This window comes from Apodemus sylvaticus, chromosome 8 (assembly GCF_947179515.1).
Source record: "Apodemus sylvaticus chromosome 8, mApoSyl1.1, whole genome shotgun sequence".
NCBI classification, from domain to species: Eukaryota; Metazoa; Chordata; class Mammalia; order Rodentia; family Muridae; genus Apodemus; species Apodemus sylvaticus.
This window is the reverse complement of record NC_067479.1, coordinates 71,156,000-71,180,108: the sequence shown is the minus strand read 5'-3', so window position 1 is coordinate 71,180,108 and position 24,109 is coordinate 71,156,000. Positions and strand designations below refer to the sequence as shown.

At 40.9% G+C, this 24,109-nt stretch overlaps 1 protein-coding gene across 2 annotated transcripts in view; it reads left to right on the top strand.

Moving 5' to 3' along the window:
* Window positions 1–24,109, top strand: part of Rnf17 (ring finger protein 17) — a 135,553-nt gene that overhangs the window by 104,895 nt on the left and 6,549 nt on the right. For both annotated transcript variants that reach the window (XM_052191357.1, XM_052191356.1), the window contains exons 25-32: window positions 2,414–2,700; window positions 9,450–9,613; window positions 11,237–11,356; window positions 13,029–13,109; window positions 14,974–15,099; window positions 17,833–17,889; window positions 20,912–21,028; window positions 23,255–23,423. In XM_052191357.1, the coding sequence (XP_052047317.1) occupies window positions 2,414–2,700; window positions 9,450–9,613; window positions 11,237–11,356; window positions 13,029–13,109; window positions 14,974–15,099; window positions 17,833–17,889; window positions 20,912–21,028; window positions 23,255–23,423 (1,121 nt within the window). The remainder of the gene's footprint in view (window positions 1–2,413; window positions 2,701–9,449; window positions 9,614–11,236; window positions 11,357–13,028; window positions 13,110–14,973; window positions 15,100–17,832; window positions 17,890–20,911; window positions 21,029–23,254; window positions 23,424–24,109) is intronic.

Genomic DNA, 24,109 nt, shown 5'->3' with positions numbered 1-24,109 from the left:
AGTTAGCTTGTGACAAAAGAAATAGCAGCCCTGGATGACATGGAGGAGGGGAGAAAGAACACAAACACTAGCACACAGAGCATTCAAGGAGAACATGTCTTTTAAAACTTTCCCTGGGGAAGGTAGGAGCCAGTTTCAGGAGTGGGCGTGTCTTAGAGTTTCTGTTGCTTCAATGAAACACATGACAAAAAGCAAGTTAGGGAGGAAAGTGTTTCTTCATCTTATGCTTATACATCACAGTTCATCATCAAAGGAAGTCAAGAAAATAATCCGAACAGGACAGGAGCCTAGAGACAGAGCTGATGAAGAGGCCATGAAGCTGCTGACTGGCTTGCTCTTCCTGGCTTGCTCAGCCTGCTTCCTTATAGAACCCAGGACCATCAGTTTGGGGATAGCACCACCCACAATGGACTGGGCATGCTCATATCAATTAACTAATTAAGAAAATGCCCTACATCTGGATATTATGAAGGCATTTTTGTAGTTAAGGTTCCCTCCTCTGAAATGACTTTAGCTTATGTCAAAATAAAACTGTCTATAGCACAATTGACCTCTCGTCAGCTTGATACACAACCTTTCCTTTCTTATTTATCCCTAAGATCTCACATTAAAAACATAAATAATTGTAAAAATCTTAACAATTTCAAACACATTGAAAGCTCAGTTCCTTTAAAATACTCAGCCTCTTTAAAAATCCAAAATCTCTTGAAAATTAGTCTTTAAACTGTAGGCTCCTGTAAAAATCAAAATTAAATATTTTCTTATTCTAAGAGGGAAGAACCAGGGGATAGTCACAAGCATATCAAAGCAAAACTAAACTCAAACTATTCAATATCAGGGATTCATTCACAATCTTCTGACTTCTTCAAAGGACTCTGGCTCCTCCCTCTGCAGCACACACAGCTTGTCTTCTAGGCGCCAACTGGCTCTGTTCCATCACTGCATTTTTCATGGTGGTCATCCCATGGTACTGGCATCTCCAAAACTTCTGGAGTCTTCTGCTGCAGTAGAGCCACACTTTCACCAATAGCCTCTCCTGGGTCACTTCTTGGTGTCAAGCCTCAACCTCTCTGTATAACCCTTTGATCCTGGGCCTTTGACTGCTCCTGAGGCTACACCTTCACCAGTGACCTCTGTGGCCTCTCTTAGTGCCAAGCCTCAGCTGCTCTCCATGACCCCTTCATGCCTTCAAAACTAGTATGACTCTTACACTACCAAGTTCAGATGCCAATATAAGCTATAACCTTGACCACCTCAGGAGTATAGCTTCGTTGTGCTCTCAGGAAAAACTTCCCAGAAAATTTAACCTCAAGGTTACTGAACTCATTTTAATCACTGATAATTTCTCAGCTCCAGCAGACCAGTATCAAGTATCCAAGCAAAGCAAAGGTTTCACTAGTAGTTCTGATATCTTATTAATCAGAACAACAGAATCTTAATTCAAATTAACAAATGGCCTTAAAAGAGCCATTAAACGTTTCACTGAAACTTCACAAGCCAGGCCTTAGTCTTCTGCGTCACCCTTAACTTTCTTGATTTCCAAGCTCCTATAGAAAGGCTCACTAAGTACTGAACACTCAGTGGCTTTTCTTGAAAAGAGTTACAAAGAAAGTTACAAAGTCCTTTCACATTATTCCCCAAACAACATGGTCAGGTCTGTCACAGCAATATACACAATCCTGATACCACCTTGTCTTAGTTAGGATTTCTGTTGCTGCGATGAGACACTATGACCAAACAAATAGGGGAGGAAAGGGTTTATTTGTCTTGTTTCACATCATGGTCCATCATGATGGAAGTCAGGACAGGAACTCAATCAGGGCAGAGACCTAAGGGCAGGAGCTGATGCAGAGGCCATGGGGATGTTGCTTTCTGGCTTGCTTCCCATGGCTTCCTCAGCCTACTCTCTCCTAGAACCTGGGACCTCCTGCCCAGAGATGGCACCACCCACAATGGTCTGGACCCTCCCATATCAATAACTAATCAAGAAAATACCCTACAGCTGATATTATGAAGGTATTTTCTTAGTTGAGATTCCATCCTCTCAGATGACTGTAGCTTGTGTCAAGGTGACTTTTATAAAACTATACAACACATCAACAGACATTGAAGCAGGTTGTTCATAATTTCCAATTTCTTCTAGAGAGGTAGATACCAGAGCTGGCAGGGGAGACATGGTCTGCACTCCAGAGAATGATCTAAAAGTCGTATGCTGCAGTCATGATCCATTAAGCCATTTTCCTCTTTTCCTTTCCTCCTGCAGCTGTCTGGCATGGCAGGCTCAAGTACATCCTCGACTAGAGCAAATGTTTTAGTTAAATGTTAACACATATTTGAATGATTTTTTTTCATTTTTTCTACACAATTTTATCTTTGCTCCCATTTAGATATGTTCTTTTTTTGGGTGTTACAGAGTTAGTAAATCAAGTAACAGCCATTCACCTGAGAAGTCTCTGGAAATACCCCTGGAGCAAGGAGATTCGGTAGTTACTAAGTGCTTTAAAATTAACTTTGACACTAACAAGAAAATTGCTGATAAAGTCAATGATCACAAAGTACCTGATTCTAAGGAAAAAAACTCAGAAAACAGAACCACCGGATGCTATAAACCACCAGCTATTCCTAATACGAGTTCATTTGAGGCAGTAGTGAGCTGCATTGGTGACGATGGAACTATATTTGTAGTGCCTAAATTATCAGGTAAGGTCTATTCTGTTATTAAGCTTTCTTCAGTGACTCAGGGCCTAGCAGCTCAACTTTTCTATGATAGACACACCAAGAAATCTTGGCAGGATTTACCCTTTCTGAGACTCATTTTCAGGGACTTGTTAGGGGGACTAGATGATTTCACCCAGAACGTGCAGAATGCTTTTAATAATCCTAGATAAGCTGTTTATGGATTTTTTTTTAGTTATTTTAAATGATAAGTTATTCCAACATACTGTTACCAGAGCTCCCCAGCTGGAGGCCTGTCTATGGGTCCAATGCTTTCTGCATTATGGAGAAATCAGAGCCTGAAGATATGGCTAAGTGATTAAGAGTACATACTTCTCTTGCAGAAGCCCCAAGTTCAGACCCCAACACCCAACATCGGTGGCTCAAAACCTGTAACTACAGCTCCAGAATACCCAACATTGTTTTCTGACTTTCTTGGGTATCTGCACTCAATGCACATAGACCTACATAGTTATGCTTGCATACATATAATTGAAAATAAAAATAAATCTTAAAGGAGCTAAGGAACAAGCTAGAAAGATGGCTGAGTAATTAAGGACAATCAATTTTACATGACAGTCAGTTTGTGCTGAGAAACTGCTCCAGGATTAGATGCACTTTGCCTCCATCAGTTGACTGTCAGGTGCAGCGTAGGGAAGTGGCAGCTTACCTGACAGACAGGAACTTGAATGCTGAGATTAGGTTTCTGTTTACTTGATAAGAATCCTGTTTACCCAGTAAGAATCTGCCTGGATTGGGCCAGGGCCCTCATGCATAGTTTGAGTCAGCAGTAGTTATGAGCCACCAGTGTGAATGCTAGATCCTTTGGAAGAGCAGCAAGCACTTTTAACCACTGAACGAAACTTCAAGATCCCATTTTAATAGATTTTTAAGAAAGTAAGAATACCTAAATTTTACAGGAAGGCAGTAAAGATTGGCCAGGCCTTTGAAGATATAATTAAATTCAAAATATATGAATTTTATGTCAGAATAAAAGAAATTAAGATCACCTGCTTTTATTCTAAACCTCTTATTTAGTTATTCTTAATTATATGTAGTGTTGGGGAAGTATGCACATGTGAGTTTGGATGCCTATGGAGACAGAGGACATTAGATCTTTGGAGTTACAAGTGTTTGCCAGCCACCCCAAACACACTCAGGTCCTGTACAGGAATACTACATTATCTTAACCACTTAATCATTTCCCCAGACCCATGAGCCTATTCATTAATTAATTTTATGTTCATTGGGATGGGGGTGGCTGTGAAAGCCAGAGGGGTTGGGTGTTGACATGGGTAGTTGTAACCTGGGCTCTAGACCTCAGGAAGGACAGTGAGCACTCTTAAACACTAAGCCATCTTTTCAAAACATTTTCTGAAAATCAGTTTGGTTTGGTTTGGTCTGCCCCTCAGTCTTGAATTCCAAAATTAATGTTTCAAAGAATTGGATCAAAGAGTTTACACTTGAATATCTACATTTCGGTTAAGACCAATTGAGATAAAAATCTTGAATCACCAAGTGTATTTTAAAAGGAAGAAAAAACAAAACAGGCAACCGTTCCAAGAAGTCCAAAAGCCATCCTTAAAATGTTCACACATTTTAAATTAGTCATACCAAGAATAATTTTAGTATGTAGTGATTTTAAATAAAAAAAAGTTGAACATGCATTTTTAGTAATTTATGTTTATGAATCTTAGGAGACTAAGTTTTAATCCCATTCTCTTTTGACACTAATTTCTGTGAGATTGCTTCATCTCATGTGGGCAGACACGTCAAGACTCCAGTTAACCCGAGTTACCTAGAGAGTCAAAGTAAGCATTTTCCTCTATAGAGTCTGAGGGACCCCCCAATGTAGGTAAATCTAATTGCTATAACCTTTAAATTTTCAGCCTTCATTAGGTCAATTATCAGAGATCAACATTAAAACACAAAATGACACAAGTACTTTACATTAATTCAGAAGCACTCTTAAAGTGTGTTTATGTGTTGGTTTTGTTTTGTTTTGTTTTGTTTTGTTTTGTTTTGTTCGATTCAGGATTTTACTGTATAGCCTTGGCTGGCCTGGAACTTGTTTTATAGCCAAGAGTAGCCTCAAATTCATAGATCTAACTACTAAAATTAAAGGTATGTGTCACCTAAAATCTCTAAAGGAATTAGTCAGCTAAACTCTTAGAGCCAACAAAATACCATAGGCTTAGTATTCCCCATGTTGACATAAATTACAAATATGTTGGTTGTTGTTTGTTTTATTTTTCAAGACAGGATCTCTTTGTGTAGCCCTGACTGTCCTGAAACTCACTCTGTAGACCAGTCTGGCCTCAAACTCACAGAGATTCACCTTTCTCTGCCTCCTGAGTGTTGGGATTAAAGGCATGCACCACCATACCCAGCTAGATCTCTCAAAGTTTTAATCAAATTCAGATATAAGTAAGACAGGTATCCCAAGAATCTTCATCTTGATTCCACAGCACAGCAAAGGCTACACCAATGACTATTCAAGCCTCTGACAGTGAAGATATTTTATACCAGCTTGTACTGCAAACTGACCAAGAAAAAGCCAGTTGATTCAGACATGGAGATAAAAATTAAGCCAAAGTCTAAAGGTACATGCCAAATTAGGCAACAGTGAAAACAAAGTGAGCGCTCTGCCAAGCAAACTGACTTCTGCTGTTACATAGACAAGCTATTCAGCACACAGCTTAAGGCACAGAAGGGCATTGAGCAACTTAGCGTCCTGGGATTGCAAAGAGCTCAGATACTGTTGCAGAAGAATCTTGAGTAATAGAGTTGATATTATAAAGGATTTACTGATAAACTTGCATAGATGTTAAGTCACACAATGTAGAAATTGGCAAAGGGAGTGCTGTCTCTGAAATACGCCTAAGTTAAATAGTATGCCAACCAGGTCTGTGAGAGACAGGCAGAATTCAGGATGGCAGGACGTAAATATTATTCATCAGGACTGACCAGCACTTAGTCTTGATTCTCATACCAAAGGCGACAGCCCTGACTTACAGTCAACTACTAGATCCATTCCTCTATCAGAGAAGACATCTCTAAATAGACAAGGGAGTAGTGCAGGGGACAGCCATCATTAAGTCTTGGTCTGCCATAAAGTCCCTGGTTTCCTTAAGAAAAGCATAATTTTCCATGTGGGCAAAATAACAGCTCTTTGAAAGGGGTGGCACTGGTGTGTTTAAAAATAATTTTGCAATAATATCTTGGCAAGGTAAATCCTCCAACCTGCCTAAAGGGCAAGATCAGCAGCCTCCTGTTTCTGTTTAAATTGTTCAAAGTGTAACCTAGGACCTAAACCTAAAAGAGATTTAAGGATGATACCAGATGTGGAGTAAGTCCAAGGTGTACATAAGTTAATAAAATCTTTTATTCATAGCCAGCTCCCCTTTGGGCGTTAACCAGAGCCACATGTTACAGTGTCTCATTTTCATATTCTCACCCATAAAAACATGGGTGTATATTTCTGCTGCAGTTCTGGTTCTACAGAGTCAGGCTTGGACTGGAGATCACTGTTAGGAGGGTTTGTTTCACTTGCAAAAGCCCTGAGTTTGGATCCCAGCACCTTGGAAAACCCTTTCTACTGTGAGAGCAAAAACATGTTCTATTGTCTGATTTTAGAGAAGACATATATAGTTCTTTGTGTTGTTGTTGTATTTAGTTTTAACTGCTTTTATATGTCTTTTTAATGTTTTGAGACAGGCTGGCCTTTTTTTTTTTTTTTTTTTGAGTCTCCTGGGATTGCTTCTCACTGGTAAGATTATAGGAGTGTACTACCCAGCCTGGCCTTAGAGTTTTATATGTCACGTAAATCTTAAAGAACCCCATAACTGAGTTTTAGAAAGCTATAAAGAATACATTTGACTTCACTTTTGTAAAGGCTAAATAGTTTTGGCTTAGCCCATTTACCTAGTGTGCTTCACTTGCCTGCTGCTAGGTAAGACTGCCTTTACAGAAATCTTAGTTCCCTCTCAACAGTATGGTTACCTACAATAGATGTGCAGAGATCACACCAGCGGGAACACAGACATGGATGGAGGAAATTCTCACAAGACCCCATCTCAAAATGGATAGCCATGTACACACACATAACTGTATAAATGAGGTCATGAGTTTGGGGCATAAACTGGGGACACGGAAAGAGTTGGATCTGAGAGGAAAGTGGAAAGAATCAAAGCATAAAACCCTCAAATTTTAAAAAATATTCCATAGATGTATGGATTTTTCTAAATTTTGTTTATTTTCTCTATATATTCCCCTTAATCTTACTATAGCCTTTTCCCTTTTTAATATATATTGTATAGTGTGCACATAAGTTGCTTGTTCTGTGTTCCATCTGTCAGTATAAAACACAGCTCTTGCTCCAATGGATATGAAAAAAATCAGTTATTCTGAGCAGTCTATGAGTGGCCGTGGCTCGAGAACATGGATTCAAGTCTCCCTGAATGACATGTTCCAGTGTGGAATGGTTGCATTATTTTTAATAATCACAGAACACAAAACAGTCATAAATCTGTGCATTTCAGTGCTCTTTATGAAAAAAGAAAAAGTTTGAATTTGTTAAAATAAGAAGAAATCACAACAAACACCTGAAAGTTGAAGGATCTTTGCGAAGATTTGGAACCTTCTTAAGGTTACCTGGATTTGCATGTACATGCAATGTGTGCTTTCTGAAATGATCTCTAAGTCACACATGTTACTCTACCACTCAACAGGCTCAGGCTCAGCAGCTCCCTAGGAGACACCTGATGATAAGGGTTTAGAAGCTAGGAATATACTGGCATTTTCCTCCCATATGTTAAACACCTGATTGCAGGGTTTTTTAGTTTTAGAAACATAAAATCTGTAAATACTTCAGACCTAGAATAACAATAGCTAATCTAGAAGCTTTAATTGACATGTTTAATCACTACTAAAACTGTTGAACTGTCATGAAGTGGTATCCCATTCAGTTCCTTTGGGTACAGATAATGTAGATAGATGCTGTCATACCCAAGTTACAGAGAAGAAACTGAGGCGTATATACCTTCCTAAGACGGTGAAAGAAGCAAGCCTGAGGTGATCACCAGCTCCAGAGCTTGCCTTCATTAGAATCAGTTATGGGAGCATATAGATGCTGTGGAAATAATGGGGCAATTTGTAGGAAAAGAAAAATGAAAGATAGGACTCAGGAGATAGTTCAGTCAGGAAAGTGCTTGCCAGACAGCAGATGAGCCTCAGTTCTACCTCCAGAACCCACTTAAAAAGCCATGTGTGAGATTGAGAAGAAGGATCAGTGGATAAAGTGCTTACTAAACAAAGATAAGGTCCTGAGCTCACATCTCCAGACTCACATAAAACCTGGTTGTAGAAGCACATGTCTGTAACCCCCAAAGCTGGGAGCCCCGATAGGTAGATCCTGGAGATTCACTTGCCAGCCCTGTCTAGTTAGCTGAATTCCAGGTTCAGTAAGAGATGTCTCTGACAATGAGGTGAAGAATCCCACATCAGTGTCATGCTCCTCAAGCGCTCACATGGGCAAGCATTCTACATTCAACATCTGTACTCAGCATGCATGGACTCTCTCCCTCTCCCTCTCCCTGTCTCTCTCTGTCTCTCTCTGTCTCTCTCTCTCTCTCTCTCTCTCTCTCTCTCTCTCTCTCTCTCTCTCTCTCACACACACACACACACACTATTAGAAAATACATTTTAGAAAGTGGGCATAGTGACACAAGAAGATGGTGACAAGTAGATCTTGGGGACTGCTGGTCTGCCAACCTAATCTATAGCTAGTTCCTCAATATTGTGAGGCCCAGTCACAGTAAGAAAAAGATAGACCTGGCTGGAGTGATGGCTCAGTGGTTAAGAACACTGACTTCTCTTCCAGAGGTCCTGAGTTCAATTCCCAGCAACCACATGGTGGCTCACAACCAACTGTAATGGGATCTGATGCCCTCTTCTGATGTGTCTGAAGACAGTGACGGAGTTCTCTCTCTCTTTCTCTCTCTCTCTCTCTCTCTCTCTCTCTCTCTCTCTCTCGTATATATATATATATATATATATATATATATATATAAGAATGAGAGGGGGAACAAGGGCGATGAGGAAAAAAGAAAAAGGTAGACCAATGTTGAGGAGTGACATTTGTGGTGGTCTCCTGGCCTCTTCATGCACCTCCACACATGTGCATACACCAAGAGAATTTTGAATTTTAACATATCTCCAGTATTATCTCTGCCTGAGCCTAGACTTCATACATGAGTTGTGCTATACTTATCTGTGTCAAACTGGCACCCTAAATCCTTAGTTCTTTCATGTTAGGCTATCTTGTATGTGTTTAATTGAAGACAGTGCTTTATGGTAATTGTATATTCAGGATAGCAGAGATAAAGTATTCAAATACTGTTAGTAAAAGAAAAAATTTTGTGACAAGGTTCTGTGTATCAACTACGTTGTCCTAGAACTTGCTCTATAGACCAGGCTAACCTCAAACTCACAGAGATCCACCTGCCTCTGCCTCCCAACTGCTGAGATTAAAGGTGTATGCTGCCACTACCTGACTGTTGGTAAAACTTTTAAAAACATGTAATAAGTGCTGCCTGAATTAAATGTTTATAAAAATTCTTTTGGAAGCTTGATCTTAATTCTTTTTATTACCTAAGTTAGGAAGTTATTAGATTGTCAGTAAAATGTAAATAATAATATTTTCCTAAATATTATATTCTCAATAAATTCTACAGAGTTTGAGCTTATAAAAATGATGGATGAAATTCAAAGCAATTTAAAGTGTCTTGGTCTTCTGGAGCCATATTCCTGGAAAAAGGGAGAACCATGTGCAGTGAGAGGATCTGATACTTTGTGGTACCGTGGCAAAGTGATGGAGGTTGTGGGAGGCACCATCCGGGTAAGTCTGATCACTAGAAGAGTGCGTGCTCAGAAATTTGGTGAACTTAGGAAGATGAATACATTACACTGTTAATTTGTAACAAGAAGTTTTCTTCTTATTTTCTTTTCTTGCTTTTGCTATTTTTGTTTGTTTGGGGTTTGGTCTTGAGATGTGATCTCACTATGTAAGGTCATTCATGCTACTTGCCATCCTCCAGCTGCGCCTCCCAAGTGCCAGTACTGTAGACATGCATCACTACACCTAGCCTTTGTTTTCAAACAGATTGGGAAGAGAATAGTGAAGACATCATTGCAGGTGGGATGTGACCACTCGTGCCTGGTGGACATACCACTCAGTTGCAACTGGGATCTCTATGTGCACACATGTTATTAAGTAGAACAACTTATGTATTAACTTGTTGCAAATTTGTTTAAGACCTATCTTTCCAAGTTATAAGTTAGTTTACCTTACAGAACAGTGAGAGAGTACCTACATTTCTTTCAGACTCTAAAAATAGGTTCATGCATGAAAAATGAAAATATAAAACATAGGTATAAATATATCAATTTAGTAAGTAAAGTGATGAAATATTAAAAGCATTTTTCATTTTTTACTTGGACAAAAATTTACCTTGTTTGATGATAGTACATGATAATTGTTATATAGTTCAAGTTTCAGTTTCTTTTACATGTATGGGTTTTGTAGAATTACTATGCTTTTCCAGTGAGATATCACTCCAGGAGCTTAGTGATTAATAAGGAAAGAACTCCCTTTTGGGAGGGGTTTTTTGTTTGTTTGGGTTTTTTGGATGTGTTTTTTTGGAGACAGGGTTTCTCTGTATAGCCTTGGCTGTCCTGGAACTCGCTCGGTAGACCAGGCTGGCCTCGAACTCAGAAATCCGCCTCCCAGAGTGCCGGGATTACAGGCGTGTGCCACCACCGCCTGGCTGGAAAGAACTCTTTAACAGTAGTGTACAACTGGTCTGGCTATGCACAGAACAGAGCCAGCCCTGAACAGAAAGTTTGAGCAACTTGCATACACCTCAGCATGCCACATATGCTACTATTCTTAAGTCTCATCCAGGTCCCAGCTCCAGGTTACTCTTGAACAATTTAAACAGAGTCAGGAGACTGCAAGTCTGGTCACGTAGGCAAATACAAGATTTACACACAAAGATATTATCAGAATTATATATACACCAATGTTGTTCTTTTCAAATAGTTGTTATTCAGGGTCATCTTGCCCACCTGGCAGAATTATGCCTTTCCTAATAGAGCACAGGGGACTTAGTGGTAGAGCAGGACTTAGTACTGATTGTGAGGATGGAGGAAGAATGAGAGGGTGTTGTGTGGGTGTTTTGCCTGCATGTAGTCTGTGCACCATGGGTGTGCAATGGCCCCAGGAGCCAGAAGATATATACTGTTGGATCCCCTGAAACTGGAGTTACAGACAGGGTGTGAGCCATCATGTGGGTGCTAGGGATTAATTGAACCCAGATCCTCTGGAAGAGCAGCTAGTGCTCTTCACTGATAAACCATAGCCCACCACCAAATAAAAAACTTTTTTTAAAACTAGGAAATCCTTTGTCATATAGCTTTTAGTAATAAATTTTAACCAAAAAATGTACTTGGCCTGTTTTAGGTCCAGTATTTAGATCATGGGTTCACTGAGAAGATTCCACAGTGTCATCTGTATCCTATTTTGCTGTATCCTGATACACCCCAGTTTTGTATTCCCTGTCAGCTCTATCAGACTTTACCGGTAAGCACATAGTAGTTTGTGGGTATTTTTAAATATTGCCTTATATTTGTAATATTTTAGAAATACTTTACATTTTCAAATGTAACACAAATTTTTCTTTTAAGTTTTTGGTGGTAGTGGTGGTGGGTTTATTCTGTTTATTTCTAAAGGCAGGGTCTCAATGTATAGTCTTGGGTGTCATGGAACTAATGATATAGACCAGGCTGACCTCAAACTCAGAGATTCTCCTGCCTCTACCTCCCAAGTGCTGGGATTAAAGACATGTGCCATCGTACCTGACTAGGGGCATGTTTTTGTTTTATTCCTAATGTGTCTGAGCTGAGTGTTTTGCCTGCATGTGTGTAAGTATACCATGTGCATGTAGTGCCCACAGAGGTCAGAGATGGAATCTCGAGTCCCTGACCTGGAGTTACAGATGCTCCTCAACTATCATGTAGGTGGAGTTAGATGCTTGCTAGACACCATACAGGTGCTGGGCACCAACCCAGCTCCTCTAGAATAAACATAAGTGTTCTTAACCACTGTTTTTTTTTCTCTAGCCCCACACCCTAGCCCCCAATACAAAATTTAAAAATACCCAGAAGTAAAAGACAGCTCCAGGCTTTAAATGAGGAAGACTACAAAATTATATTACAATATATAAAACCTGTGAGTAAATGGCTCATAGTATAGGTTCATCCTATGCTGATAAGGCAGCAGATCCTCATTTTCCAGTGTCAGCAGTAACAAAGCTCAAACAGTAAACTCCTTTCCTTTTCCTGTTGTAGCTTTTGGGGCTCAAGGGTCAGGTATGGTTCAGCTGGATGGTTTGGAAATGAGCCCTTTGTCATAATGATTCGAGATACCATCGGAGTATGTCCATTGGGAGGGTCCCTGGGATCCGTGAGCTAATGCAGAGGACTCACCACATGGCTGTTGTCTCACCTAGGGGCTCTGACATGTTAAGAAATTTTAAAGTTTTAAATTTAACGTGTTGTCTTAATGTTTGTGGGATTGTTTTAGAGGGTTCTTTCGGGGGGAGTGGTCTTACAATTTTTGAGAAAAGCTCTTTTCTACCCAGGCTGGTTTCTGATACCCCCTGTAGTAGAGGATAACCTTGAATTCTGATCCTCCTGCTTCCACTTCCCAGGTTATGGGTCATAGGTATGTGCCACCATACCTAGTCAGTGTGATTCTGATGATCAAATCCAGGATCTGGTTGTGCTAAGCAAGCACTCTGCTGGCTGAGCTGCATCCCCTGCCCTAGTTTATGCTTTGAAAGCATAAGACATTGAATATAATAGGGAGAAGCTCAGACAAATAAGATTTTTAAAAAAGATCTTGTATTAATATAATATATACATGTTCATGTGTGGGTATGTATATAAGTATGGGTATCTACACAGTCCAGAAGGGGGTCAGAGTCCTGGAGCTATAGCTGTAAGCCATCCAGCATGCATGCTGGGAACCAATTTCTAGTCCTCTGAAAGAGGAGGAGGAACTCAAGCTGCTGAACCATCTCTCTAGCCCCCCAAAAGACATTTTAAAGGTAATTTTTGTTGACTGCCCACGATACTCATGTGTATTTAGTTCTAGTGCCAGGCATTTCCTGATTATGGCTATTTCTTTGTGTCTTAATTTATTCTTTCTTGGTCACACATTATAGAAGTATATGTGTGTTCATTACACACAGGTTGGGAATGTCTGGCAGCCAGATGCCATAGAGCTGCTTCAGGAGCTGCTTTCAAAGAGAGAGGTGGACATTCACACTATGGTAAGTGGTCTTTAAAACTTAGCTGGGTGAAATTGTTTGCCATGAAGTAATTTGAAGACTATTTTTATAAGAAGCCATGTTATCTGTGCCATTCATATGTGAATCTAAGTTATTTGTTAACATATAAGACTTCACTATTTTGGTTCCTATGCTTGTTTTGAGCAAGCATAATTTTGAGCAAATTGCTGAGAGATTTCATAAGCATTAAAGTGGATGATTGAAAGATTTGTCACTAATAGTTTCCTTACATAAATGCAGGCAATGTAACATTGTTAATGCGGAGTCAGATGCCACACAGCACTGTGTATGGTGCAGACAGTCCCAGCAGAACATGTCACAGTCCCTATCCTCAGAGTCCTCCCCTAGTTAGTGCAGCAAGCCATTCATACTGCAAAACAGCATGAGCCAGGACACTGGTGGGAAGACAAGCACAGCAGAATTGAAGGTGACAGTCCTGAGAAGGAAGCAGAAGGTGTCCTGGGACAGTATAGGAAGTAGTCTGGTACAGGATAGAGGTTTCTAGATGGGGAAGAATGACGTGTAGAATTCAAGAGTGACCCTGTGACATAATAAGGTTAGGTCACAACTGGTTGCAGCCTGGTGTCAAGAGAGAAGAAAATGATTAGGGAAATATTTCTGCATTCAAGAGCCACAGTATCCACCTAAATAAGGATGCTGGTAGGTTAGCAGTAAGAGTTCTTACCCAGCTACTTCAAGAATCCTCAAGTCTCCTAATGTAAGGTGGAAATTCAAAATTTTTACATAGTCAAGGTAGCTTTCTTTACAACTTAGTTTTCAGTAACTCTACCACTTGTTTTGCAGACTGAGGCTCAGTGCTCCTTAACCCACTTGACTCCATGCCTTGCCAAATGCTCCTCCAGCATTAGATACACTGAGAAATGCTACTGGGGCCTGAACAAAACAGTCAAAAATCATACCTGTGGAGCCTCCACATTTGTGGTAGAAACCAGGCAAGAGATAAAGGCAGAGTGTCCTCAGTAACCTCTCCAGTGTACTAGTTAAATAAGGCCTTGAGAGCAGAGAAGTCTGATGTTAAGAGATGCAGCTGAGAAAGGGTTCTGTGCTAGCACAGAGAACAGGTGACATTTCAGTCAAGACTGTAAAGTGTGGCAAGACAGGGCATGCTGTTGCTGGGAGAAGGTACCGAGGGCCCACATAGAAATGGCAGAGTTTGGAAGGGGTGACAGAGAGGTAGTTGTGAGGCCCTAGCCTTCATTGGCACACAGGGTCTGACACAAAATATATTCTAGTATTTCCTTCTGACTGCCTCATATGGCTGATTAGTAGAAAACAGAAGCAGATGGATTTGCCCCAAAACCATTTCCCCTTCCTCTGTGAGGATATGAATTTGGAGAAAGGTGCAACTAATTGAAATGGGGAAGAGATTACCACGCAAATAGTCAGCATAGCCAACTATAGACATGCCAGCATGTTAGAGGCTATGTCGTCAGTGCTAAAGCTACCATCATGATCTCTCATCAAGAATGTTGATTTCTTCTGGCTCCTGCTGTTTTGGAGCTTTTTAGTTAAAATTCATTTCATCCCCTCTTAACCTGCTCTTAGTATAAAATTAGTATCATCTAAAGATGGTCCATCTGTAGTTTCCAGAACTAACTAGGAAATCTGATACAGATACACAAGTATATTTTACATAAGTCAGAGTAGAGTTATACTGCTTCATAATCTGCCAAAGTATCAGGAAGAAAGTTCTTTGCAGTGAGTCACTACTCAAACTGGGAGGCTGTGCTGTTGCCAAAAACGCAATTTCATATTTTCTGACTAGAAAATCTTAGACCTGGAATAATGTGTTTGCAGTAACAGTCTTCATTATTGAATTTAATAGGAGTTGCCTGACAGTCCGTGGGGGAAGCTGTCTGCACATCTCTATTTTGATGGGATGTCACTTTCTCACTTTATGGCCCATCATAAATACTGTATTTGTGAACATACTGAGGAGATATTTAAAGAAGTAAGTGAACTGTTTTCCTATATAATATATACTTTGACTGATTCTAATTAAAATGTCACACTCTTGTCTTACACCCCAAGTCTTCTGATACATCTCCTGTAGCTCAGGTTGGCCTTAAAATCCTAATCTTCCTTCCTCCTTCAATCCTTCCAGCATCTGGGGTTGCAGGCAGGTGCCACCATGTTCTGCAGTCCTGAAAAGTGACCTACCTACCTGACCTGATCTGTTAAGGGGGGCAAGGGTCTATGATGAGAAATTCTCAGGTTTTTTTTTTTTTGAAAAAAAATTATCATGGTTTATATGTCCTGAAAAACATTTCATTTACCTTAAAGCTCTATTACTATTTCTCTTCCTTCTGCCCTAGTAGGATATAAAGATTATGTTAGCTAGTGTTGTTGAATTTCAACATGAGGTGCACTGCATAAAATCTGTATAAAATTTTATGCCAGTAAATGGCTTTGTCCCCACTTAAAATGTCTTTTGACTTGAACTAGAAGCCATATATTACAAGATTAAGTCCCTATACCCAAAACCCAAAATATTATAATCTAAAATTGAAAATGTTTGCCAAAAGATACTGAGTATTAGCATTCAAATTTTATCTGAGCATGATGGAGCAGGCCTCTAACTCCAGCATCTGCGGGTAGAAACAGTGCCATTAGAAGATCCAGTCTTCCTTCAACTTCCTGCATGCCTCATGTGCTGCATGAGACTGACTCAGAAAATAAAATAGGGTTTTTGACTTGTTTTTAAACAGTTTATTGTTTTAATTTTTGTTTTATGGGTATGAATGCCTTGCTTCCATATGTATCTGTGGATAACATGCATGCCTAGTGTCCCAACGGCATCAGAAAAAGGATGTCAGATCCCCTGGGTCTAGAGTTACAGATTCTATGACTTGAACTCAAGTCTTCTACCAGAGCAAGTGCTTTTAACAGCTAAGCCATATTTCCAGCCTCTACTTGTTTTTAAGTCCTGAAGATACAGAACCTACGGTCTGGTCTTATGCATGCTAGGCAGGTATCCTGCCACTGAGCCCGACCTGAGCACTTCTACTTTTGAGACAGGGTCTGACCATGCTAGCCTTCAGCTCACTCTGTAGGCTGGCTTTGCACCCTGGTATCATCTTACTCAAACTTTTCATTAGCAAGAGCTATAACAGGCTCGTGCTGTCAAAGTCAGGTAACATTCAGATCTTATAGCATTTCAAATTATTCAGTTTAGGAATGCTCCACCATTATTTGCATAAATAACCCCAAATCTAAACAACTAAAAAATCTAATTTGTTTTGGTGTCAAATTTGAGGGATATGGAGCCTTCATAACATACTTCTTATTTGCAATCTCATGGGCATTTAGATCCACACATTGGCTTTACCTTCAGTAAAGCTTGTCCCCGTAGCCTGGGGTGGGAAGGTTGTGTGTGCATATGGTATAGGAGCCACAGGACAACTTAAGGTGTTCTCTGTTCACTGGCCTGGAACTCAACCAATAGGCGAGAGGCTGGCTCATCAGCCCATCTCCACTTTGCCACTGTTGGATCGCAAGTACACAGACCATGCCTGGCTTTTTTACATGATTCTTGGGATTAAACTTTGATCCTAAACTTGGAGGGCCAACACTTTATCAACTGAGCCATCTTCCCAGGTTTGGTGATTTTGCCTTCAATGATTCTGGTTTTTCATACTTTAAGCTGCTGAAAACCCTTCAGAGGACTGTGCACGATGACATAGTACAAGATTGTCAAGAGTCACAGTTCACTTGTTAGGCTTGGTTTTTCCTTTTTTCTTTAACTTTTAAATTGAATTTTATTTATTTTGGGTGTATATGTGTATACATATGGATGCTGAAGTACATGTATAGAGATCAGAGAACAACTCTGAAGAGTTGGCTCTTTCCTTCCATCATATGGGGTTCAGGGGTCACACTCAGGGCATCAGGCTTGGAAGCAAGCATCTTTTCTGGCTGAGTCCTTTCATCAGCCTTCAGTGGGATTTTTAGTATTATTAATATATTATTTGAGAAAACATCAGATTGCAAGAAAAGTTTTCTGTCAACATAAACGATGTCTTTCTTGTGCTGAGTAGAGGAGGTGATGGGGGCGGGGGGGGGGGGGGGGGGGGGAGGGGGCCTTGCCATGCTTCCTGAGCCCAAGGTTCATTTATGCACTGCCTTAGTGAGGCGGGCAAGCAGGAGGCAGGGCAGTGTGCTGCAGACAGTGCTGAGGAGGCAGGGTGGGGGATCTCTCTGAGGTCAGATGGTTAAATAGCCAGTTCAGGCCAGCCAGTGCTACAAAGTGTTCACAGTGAGACCCTGTCTCAGAAAATAATAAATAGGAAAACCATGTCTTGTCGCAGAGAAGCTGTGAAGTCACTCTGTGCTGATAACCCTCACTGCAACTGTCCCCTTACAGCAGAGGGGTGTGAAGAGTGCTGTTGATTGCAGTGTTGATGAAGATTGTTTAGTCGCTCTGACTTGTGCTCTCTTGTTAGAAAAAGGAGAGAGGGCAGTAAATCACCACTGAAATGTTCAGAAAAAATTGGGGATTCTTAGAATTGGAATATTAATAGAATATGTAAATAGTAGATATTCCTGTGTTAATCTGAAAAGCTAAGTAAATGCCAACATGACTTATGCAGTATAATTTTTGTAAAGTACAAAAATGCCTTAAAGCAGTATTTTGTTAGTAAATAAAAGTAGCTTTTTAGTGATGAATAATATTATATTATTTTAGAAACCAAGAGGTCAGAATAAAAAGTATGAAGATGAAAACTGGAAAATAAGATTTGAGGTAAGTTAATACTCATATTTTTAAAATCTTTCATCAGTAGAAAAGATGTGATTCACAGCTACAAGATGGTTAGCTGGCAAGGGCAGTGGCTGCCCAGGCCGACCCTGAGTTCGATACCCAGAACCCAGATGATGGAAAGAGAGGCCTGGCTCCCACAAGTTGTCTTCTGACTGCCATACGTACCCGCCCTCTGGCATTTGCTGAAACAGGGTCTCACTATGAAGCTATGTAGACCAGGCAAGCCTCAAACTCACAAAGGAAGATTTCCCTATCTCTGCCTTCCAAGTGCTGCTATTAAGGTGTGTGCTGCCATGCCCACCCACATTTTTTCATCAAAAGAATACTTTAAAAAAAAAAAGCCATATCTTGTCACAGAGATACTTTCTCATATCCACCTTATTGAGCTACTATTTACATACCATAAATTCATTTTCCTCAAATAAGTAATTCATTGGATTTAGTAGTTACTGAGCTGTGCAGCTAACACCACTGAATCAAGAACTGTCTAACAAGAAAGGAGCCACAGTCACTTTCCATCCTCCCCCTCCTCGTTTTGCCAACCACTTAGTTTGTGGCTCCTCCTGCTCACTGACATCAGGAGGCCTTTATCCTCAGTTCCCTCATCCTTTTCTTTCTTTTTAAAAAATAAGAGTTCTTATTCTTTTATTACATTTATTTATTGGGGGAAGGTATGCATATATCATATCCCATATGTGGAGGTCGAGGGATAGCTTGAGGGAGTCAGTTAAGCCCTTCCCCATCTGGGTTCTGGGGATTAAATTCAGGTCATCAAGTTTGTAGGTGTGCACCTGTATTGGCTTAGCCGTCTCACCAGCCCTCCTAGTCTGTTGCCAGTGTTTGTATATGTAATATTTAGCAGTACTTGAATCTGTTGAATATCAAGCAAAAGTTCCATTGTGTCTTCTGTTCATTCACTCGCCTGTTGATGGACAGTGGCTTATTTCCACCTTTTGGTGGTTGTGGGCACTACTTTCCGTAAGCACTCCTCTGTAAGCTTGTGTGTGTACGCTTCCTCATGAGGGTTCAGTCTGATGATCAATAGGTTTGAGACTTCAAGGAGCTTGAGACCATTCTGCACAGTGACGTCACTGCTTTACTCACAAATCAGGCTGTGTCAGGTGCTCCATTCTCTTCATAGCCTCAGCCTTAGTGATGACCTTTCCTTCCCATCCTAGGGTCCATGTCCCTATCATTGTGTGTGTTATCTATTTCTCTGATGATTAGTAATGTTGAATGTTTTCCCATAGGGTTAATGTTTTTACTGGTTTTTTTTTTAGAGAAATTCAAATTCACTATTTTAGTTCAGTTATCTTTTTATTATGGTTATAGAAATTCTTCATATATTTTATATACAAGTTCTTTTCAGATGTACAATTTGCAGATACTTTTCTATTCTATGAGTTGACATTTTACTTTGTTATTTTTTTTATGTGTTTTGTAAAACAAGTTCTTACAAAGTAGCCCAGGCTAGCCTAGGTCACTATGTAACTTAAACTGACCTTAAATTTATAGTCCTCCTGCCTCAACCTCCTGAATGTGCCCAAGTCTACAGCTTGCACTTTATTGCAATATATTGGTTTTTATTATTTTAATTATGTGTGTGAGTACCTGTTTGGGAGTTTGTGCACAAGAGTGTAGTTGTCTTCAGAGACCAGAAGAGGACATCACATCCCTTAAAGCTGTAGCAGTTACAGGCTGTTATGAGCCACCTAATATGGGAGCTGGAAACTAAACTCAGTTCCTCTACAAGAGCAGTAAGTGTTCTTTAACCACTGTCTTAGTCAGGGTTTCTGTTCCTGCACAAACATCATGACCAAGAAGCAAGTTGGGGAGGAAAGGGTTTATTATTCAGCTTACACTTCCAAATTGCTATTAGTCACCAAAGGAGGTCAGGACAGGAACTCACACAGGGCAGGAACTTGGAGGCAAGAGCTGATTCAGAGCCCCTGGAGGGATGCTTCTTACTGGCTTGCTTCCCCTGGCTTGCTCAGCCTGCTTTCTTATAGAACCCAAGAATACCAGCCCTGGGATGGCACCACCCACAGTGGACCCTCCCACCTTGATCACTAATTGAGAAAATGCCCCACAGCTGGATCTCATGGAGGCATTTCCTCACCTGAAGCTCCTCTCTGTGATAACTCCAGCCTGTGTCAAGTTGACACACAAAACCAGACAGTACAACCACTGCACCACTGCTCCAGACCTTTAACCTCCCCATTTCTTTTAGAGCTTTTAAATTTAATGAAATCCAATTTTCTTTTTTGTCCTTTGCATCACTTATGATTCTGAAAGAGTTTTTCTGTCATTTGGGTTTTAAGGTGTGTGGATCAGATTGTAGTGCCTCACAAATGCTAGGCATTTGAACTATATACCCCTAGGAGGAGTTAAGCTTTCTTGGCACAATTTCATGTCTAAGTTTATAAAATGTCAAGTATATTTATGTTACTACTAAAGAGGAAGATCCTCCTGGTTTTTGCAGAAAACCTGCACCTACACCATGAGTATTCCTTTGCTTTAACTGCTGACTCCCATGACCCACTTGAGAATTGTATGCATTTTTTCCCTTATACTTAATAGAACTTAAGAAAGAACCTTCTTATTTTAACTTATCTCTTGTGAGCATTTCATGTGTTATTTTCACTTTTTTATGTAGTAACTGCCTGTTACAAAAGTAAATAAATGCAGTGGAATAAGTCCCCCAGCCCCCACATGGATACACAAGCCTTTAATTTTAGCACTCGGGAGGCAGAGACAGGATGACCTCTGAATCCCAGGCTAGCCTGGGTATCCTGGTACCTGTCCTCCATGTCTCCACCACCAGTCCATACATGAGTCATCCCAGTTGCTGCTGATGCTGATGACCTTTTTTTTTTTTATTTTTTATTTTGTGTTACACAGAAGAACTTGGTTCATGGTAATTGAATAAGTTGACACCGTATTAAATTTTATGTTAATTTTCATGATTTCCATTCTAAAATTTAATTTTTTTGTGGTGTTTTAGGACTTACTTTTGCCTGAAATGGAGGCTCCCATTTTACCACCTTATCTGTCTTCACTTCTGCCTCCACCAGAGGAGCTGTATGCTGTGCAAGTAAAGCATATTGTCTCACCTGATGAAGTACGTGCCAGGCCGCCTGTGAGATAAGGCTCAGGGACAGTGCAAGTCTGTCTCAGACACGGGTCTCTTCTCCATCTTCCTAACTGTCAACAATGGGGTTAGGTGGCCTCCACTTAGCCCCATTCTGTTAGGTCTTCACATATTTTTTGATACTTCAGGACACTCATGTTTCTTAAGCACCTGCTGATTTCCCAGGGTTGTGTTCCTTTACTCATTTGCATGTTTATAGGGAGTGTTTAGATTTCTATAAATATAACTGTAGTCATGGTTTCTGCCAGGATGTATGTATGTGCACCACCACATGCATTCCTGATGCCCATGGAAATCAGAAGAGGTCCATCAGGCCCCTTGAAATTGGAGTTAGATGTCTTTGAGTCATTGTTTTGTGGGTACTGAGAATAGAACTCAGGTCTTCTGCAAAAGCAACAACTGCTCTGAGCCACTGAGAATCTCTCCAACCTGAGTTTAATTTTAAAATGTTTAATTTATTTTTATATATGAGTGTTTTGCTTCAGAAGTCAGAAAGAGGTTGTGGCAGATCATCTGTAATTGGAGTTACAGATTGTTGTAAACCAGCACACAGGCATTGGATTCAAACCTGAGTCCTCTGGAAGAGCAGTCCTCAGGGTCCTTAACCCCTGAGCCTTTTATCCAGCCCCACATGTGTAGCCCAAGTAAGCATATCCTATTTGCCAGATTACTTACACTTTTAAAGTTGATCTTTCCCCTGTGGAATATTAAAGACCTCATTCCTGTGTCTCTCCCTGCACTGACCACCAGTACTCTTCTCCTTCCCATGACCTCCATGCTCCTTCCCACATGGTCCTACTCATGACCTTTGGCTGCCTTCCTCTCTAGAGGGTAAGTCCATGAAAATGAGGGTTTCATCTCTTCGCCATTATATCCTTAGAACCTAAGGAATATCTGATATATAGTAGTCTATTGATAACTATTGATTGAATAAGTGCACTAAAGGAAATTTAGCTGATGTACCTGGCTAACAGGAAGGTGAGGAAAACAGCGACAAGCAGCATCGGCAGCCCTTGTCTTTACTGTGAGCCAGGCAAGGGGAGGGTCTCCTGCCTAATTCCATGCTTTGTATGACTACTGTTAGTTTTGTATTTTTTGCTATATAACAAATTATTCCAAATTTATCAGCTTAAAACAATACATACGGGGGCTAGCAAGATGGCTACTGGCTTAGTCAGGGTTTCTATTCCTGCACAAACATCATGACCAAGAAGCAGGTTGGGGAGGAAAGGATTTATTCAGCTTACACCTTGCACACTGCTGTTGATCACCAGAAGGAGTCAGAACTGGAACTCAAGTGGGTAAGGAAGCAGGAGCCAATGCAGAGGCCATGGGGGGCAGGGGTGCTCTTTCCTGGTTTGCTTCCCCTGACTTGCTCAGCCTGCTCTCTTATAGAACCCAAGATGGTAGCCCAGAGATGGCACCACCCACAAGGGGCCCTGCCCCCTTGATCACTAACTGAGAAAATGCCCCAAAGCTGGATCTCATGGAGGCACTTTCCCAACTGAAGTGCCTTTCTCTGTGATAACTCCAACCTGTGTCAAGTTGACACACAAAACCAGCCAGTACATCTACCAAGCCTGATTGTCTTAGTTCAATCCCCAGAACCCACATGGTGGAAGGAGAAAACTGATTTCTATGCATGTGCTCTGATACCTGTATGCCTCCCCATAATATGTATAAAATCATTTTAATTTAAAAATGCAATTAGGGTCAAAAACCAAATAGTTGCTTGATTAAGTCAAGCTCAAGAGCTCATGATGTTACAGTCAAGATACTGATGGGGACTATTGAACCCACTTCTGAAGAGTCACATGATAAAATGTGCCTGTAATTCGAACCCAGGAGGTAGATGTAAATGATTAGTAGTTGAGACCAGAGTCAGCTCCAAGACACCTTGTCTCAGAACAAGTAAATACTCACATGACATGTCCACAAGGCTCAGTGCTGGCTCTAGGACCCTTTAGGGGGCTGCTGCAAGAATGCGCTTCTGATTCCCATCTCTACAACCAGACCTCACAGCACACAGCTACTCACTGTGCTCCTGGGTACTAGACCAGTGTGACAGGACATGGAGGGCACTGCACAGGGCCAGGTGACAGGATAAGGGGTATTGGGCCCTGGTTGGAAGTGCATTCCAGAAATGACAGACTCTGCAAGGTTGGTTTCCCTTCTCCCCCTGCCACTCCCTTGCAGGTGTATATTTGCCTTGACTCTGGAGAAAGCTGTGCTCAGTTTAACCATCATGATGACACAGATGACAGTGGAATCAGCTGGGAGGCAGAGTCAGAGAACCTGGAGGAAGCGCTGCAGAGATTTAACAAGAATGTGGAGACCTTTCCTCCCCTGACAGATTTTAGCTCAGGTATGCTGTGTTCTGAGTGTGAGATCTTGGTGAGACTTGCCTTTCATCAACAGAACAGGGAGGTTGGTGGCTTATTTATATTGTTAACTGGAATTTCTTCTTAGCATCACATATATGATCTCTAAATTCTATTCTTTTCATTTTTTAATTAGATATTTTCTTTATTTACATTTCAAATGTTATCTATCTCCTTTCTACATTTCCCCTCTGCAAACCCCCTATCTCATCCCCCCTCCCCCTGCTCACTGACCCACCCACTCCCACTTTCCTGACCTGGCATTCCCCTATACTGGGGCACTGAGCCTTCACAGGTCCAAGGGCCTCTCCTCTCATTGATGTCTGAAAAGGCCATCCTCTGCTACATATGTAGCTAGAGCCATGGATCCCTCCATGTGTACTCTCTAGTTGGTCCTTGAGAGCTCTGGGGGTACTAGTTGGTTCATATTGTTCATCCTATGGAGCTGAAAACCCCTTCAACTCCTTGGATCCTTTTTCTAGCTCCTCCAGTGGGGACCCTATGCTCAGTTGAATGGTTGGTTGAGAGCTTCCCCTCTGTATTTGTCAGGCACTGGCCAGGCCTCTCAGGAGCCAGCTATATCAGGATTCTGTCAGCTAGCACTTGTTGGTATACACAGTAGTGTCTGGGTTTGGTGTCTGTATATAGGATCCCCAGGTGGGGCAGTCTA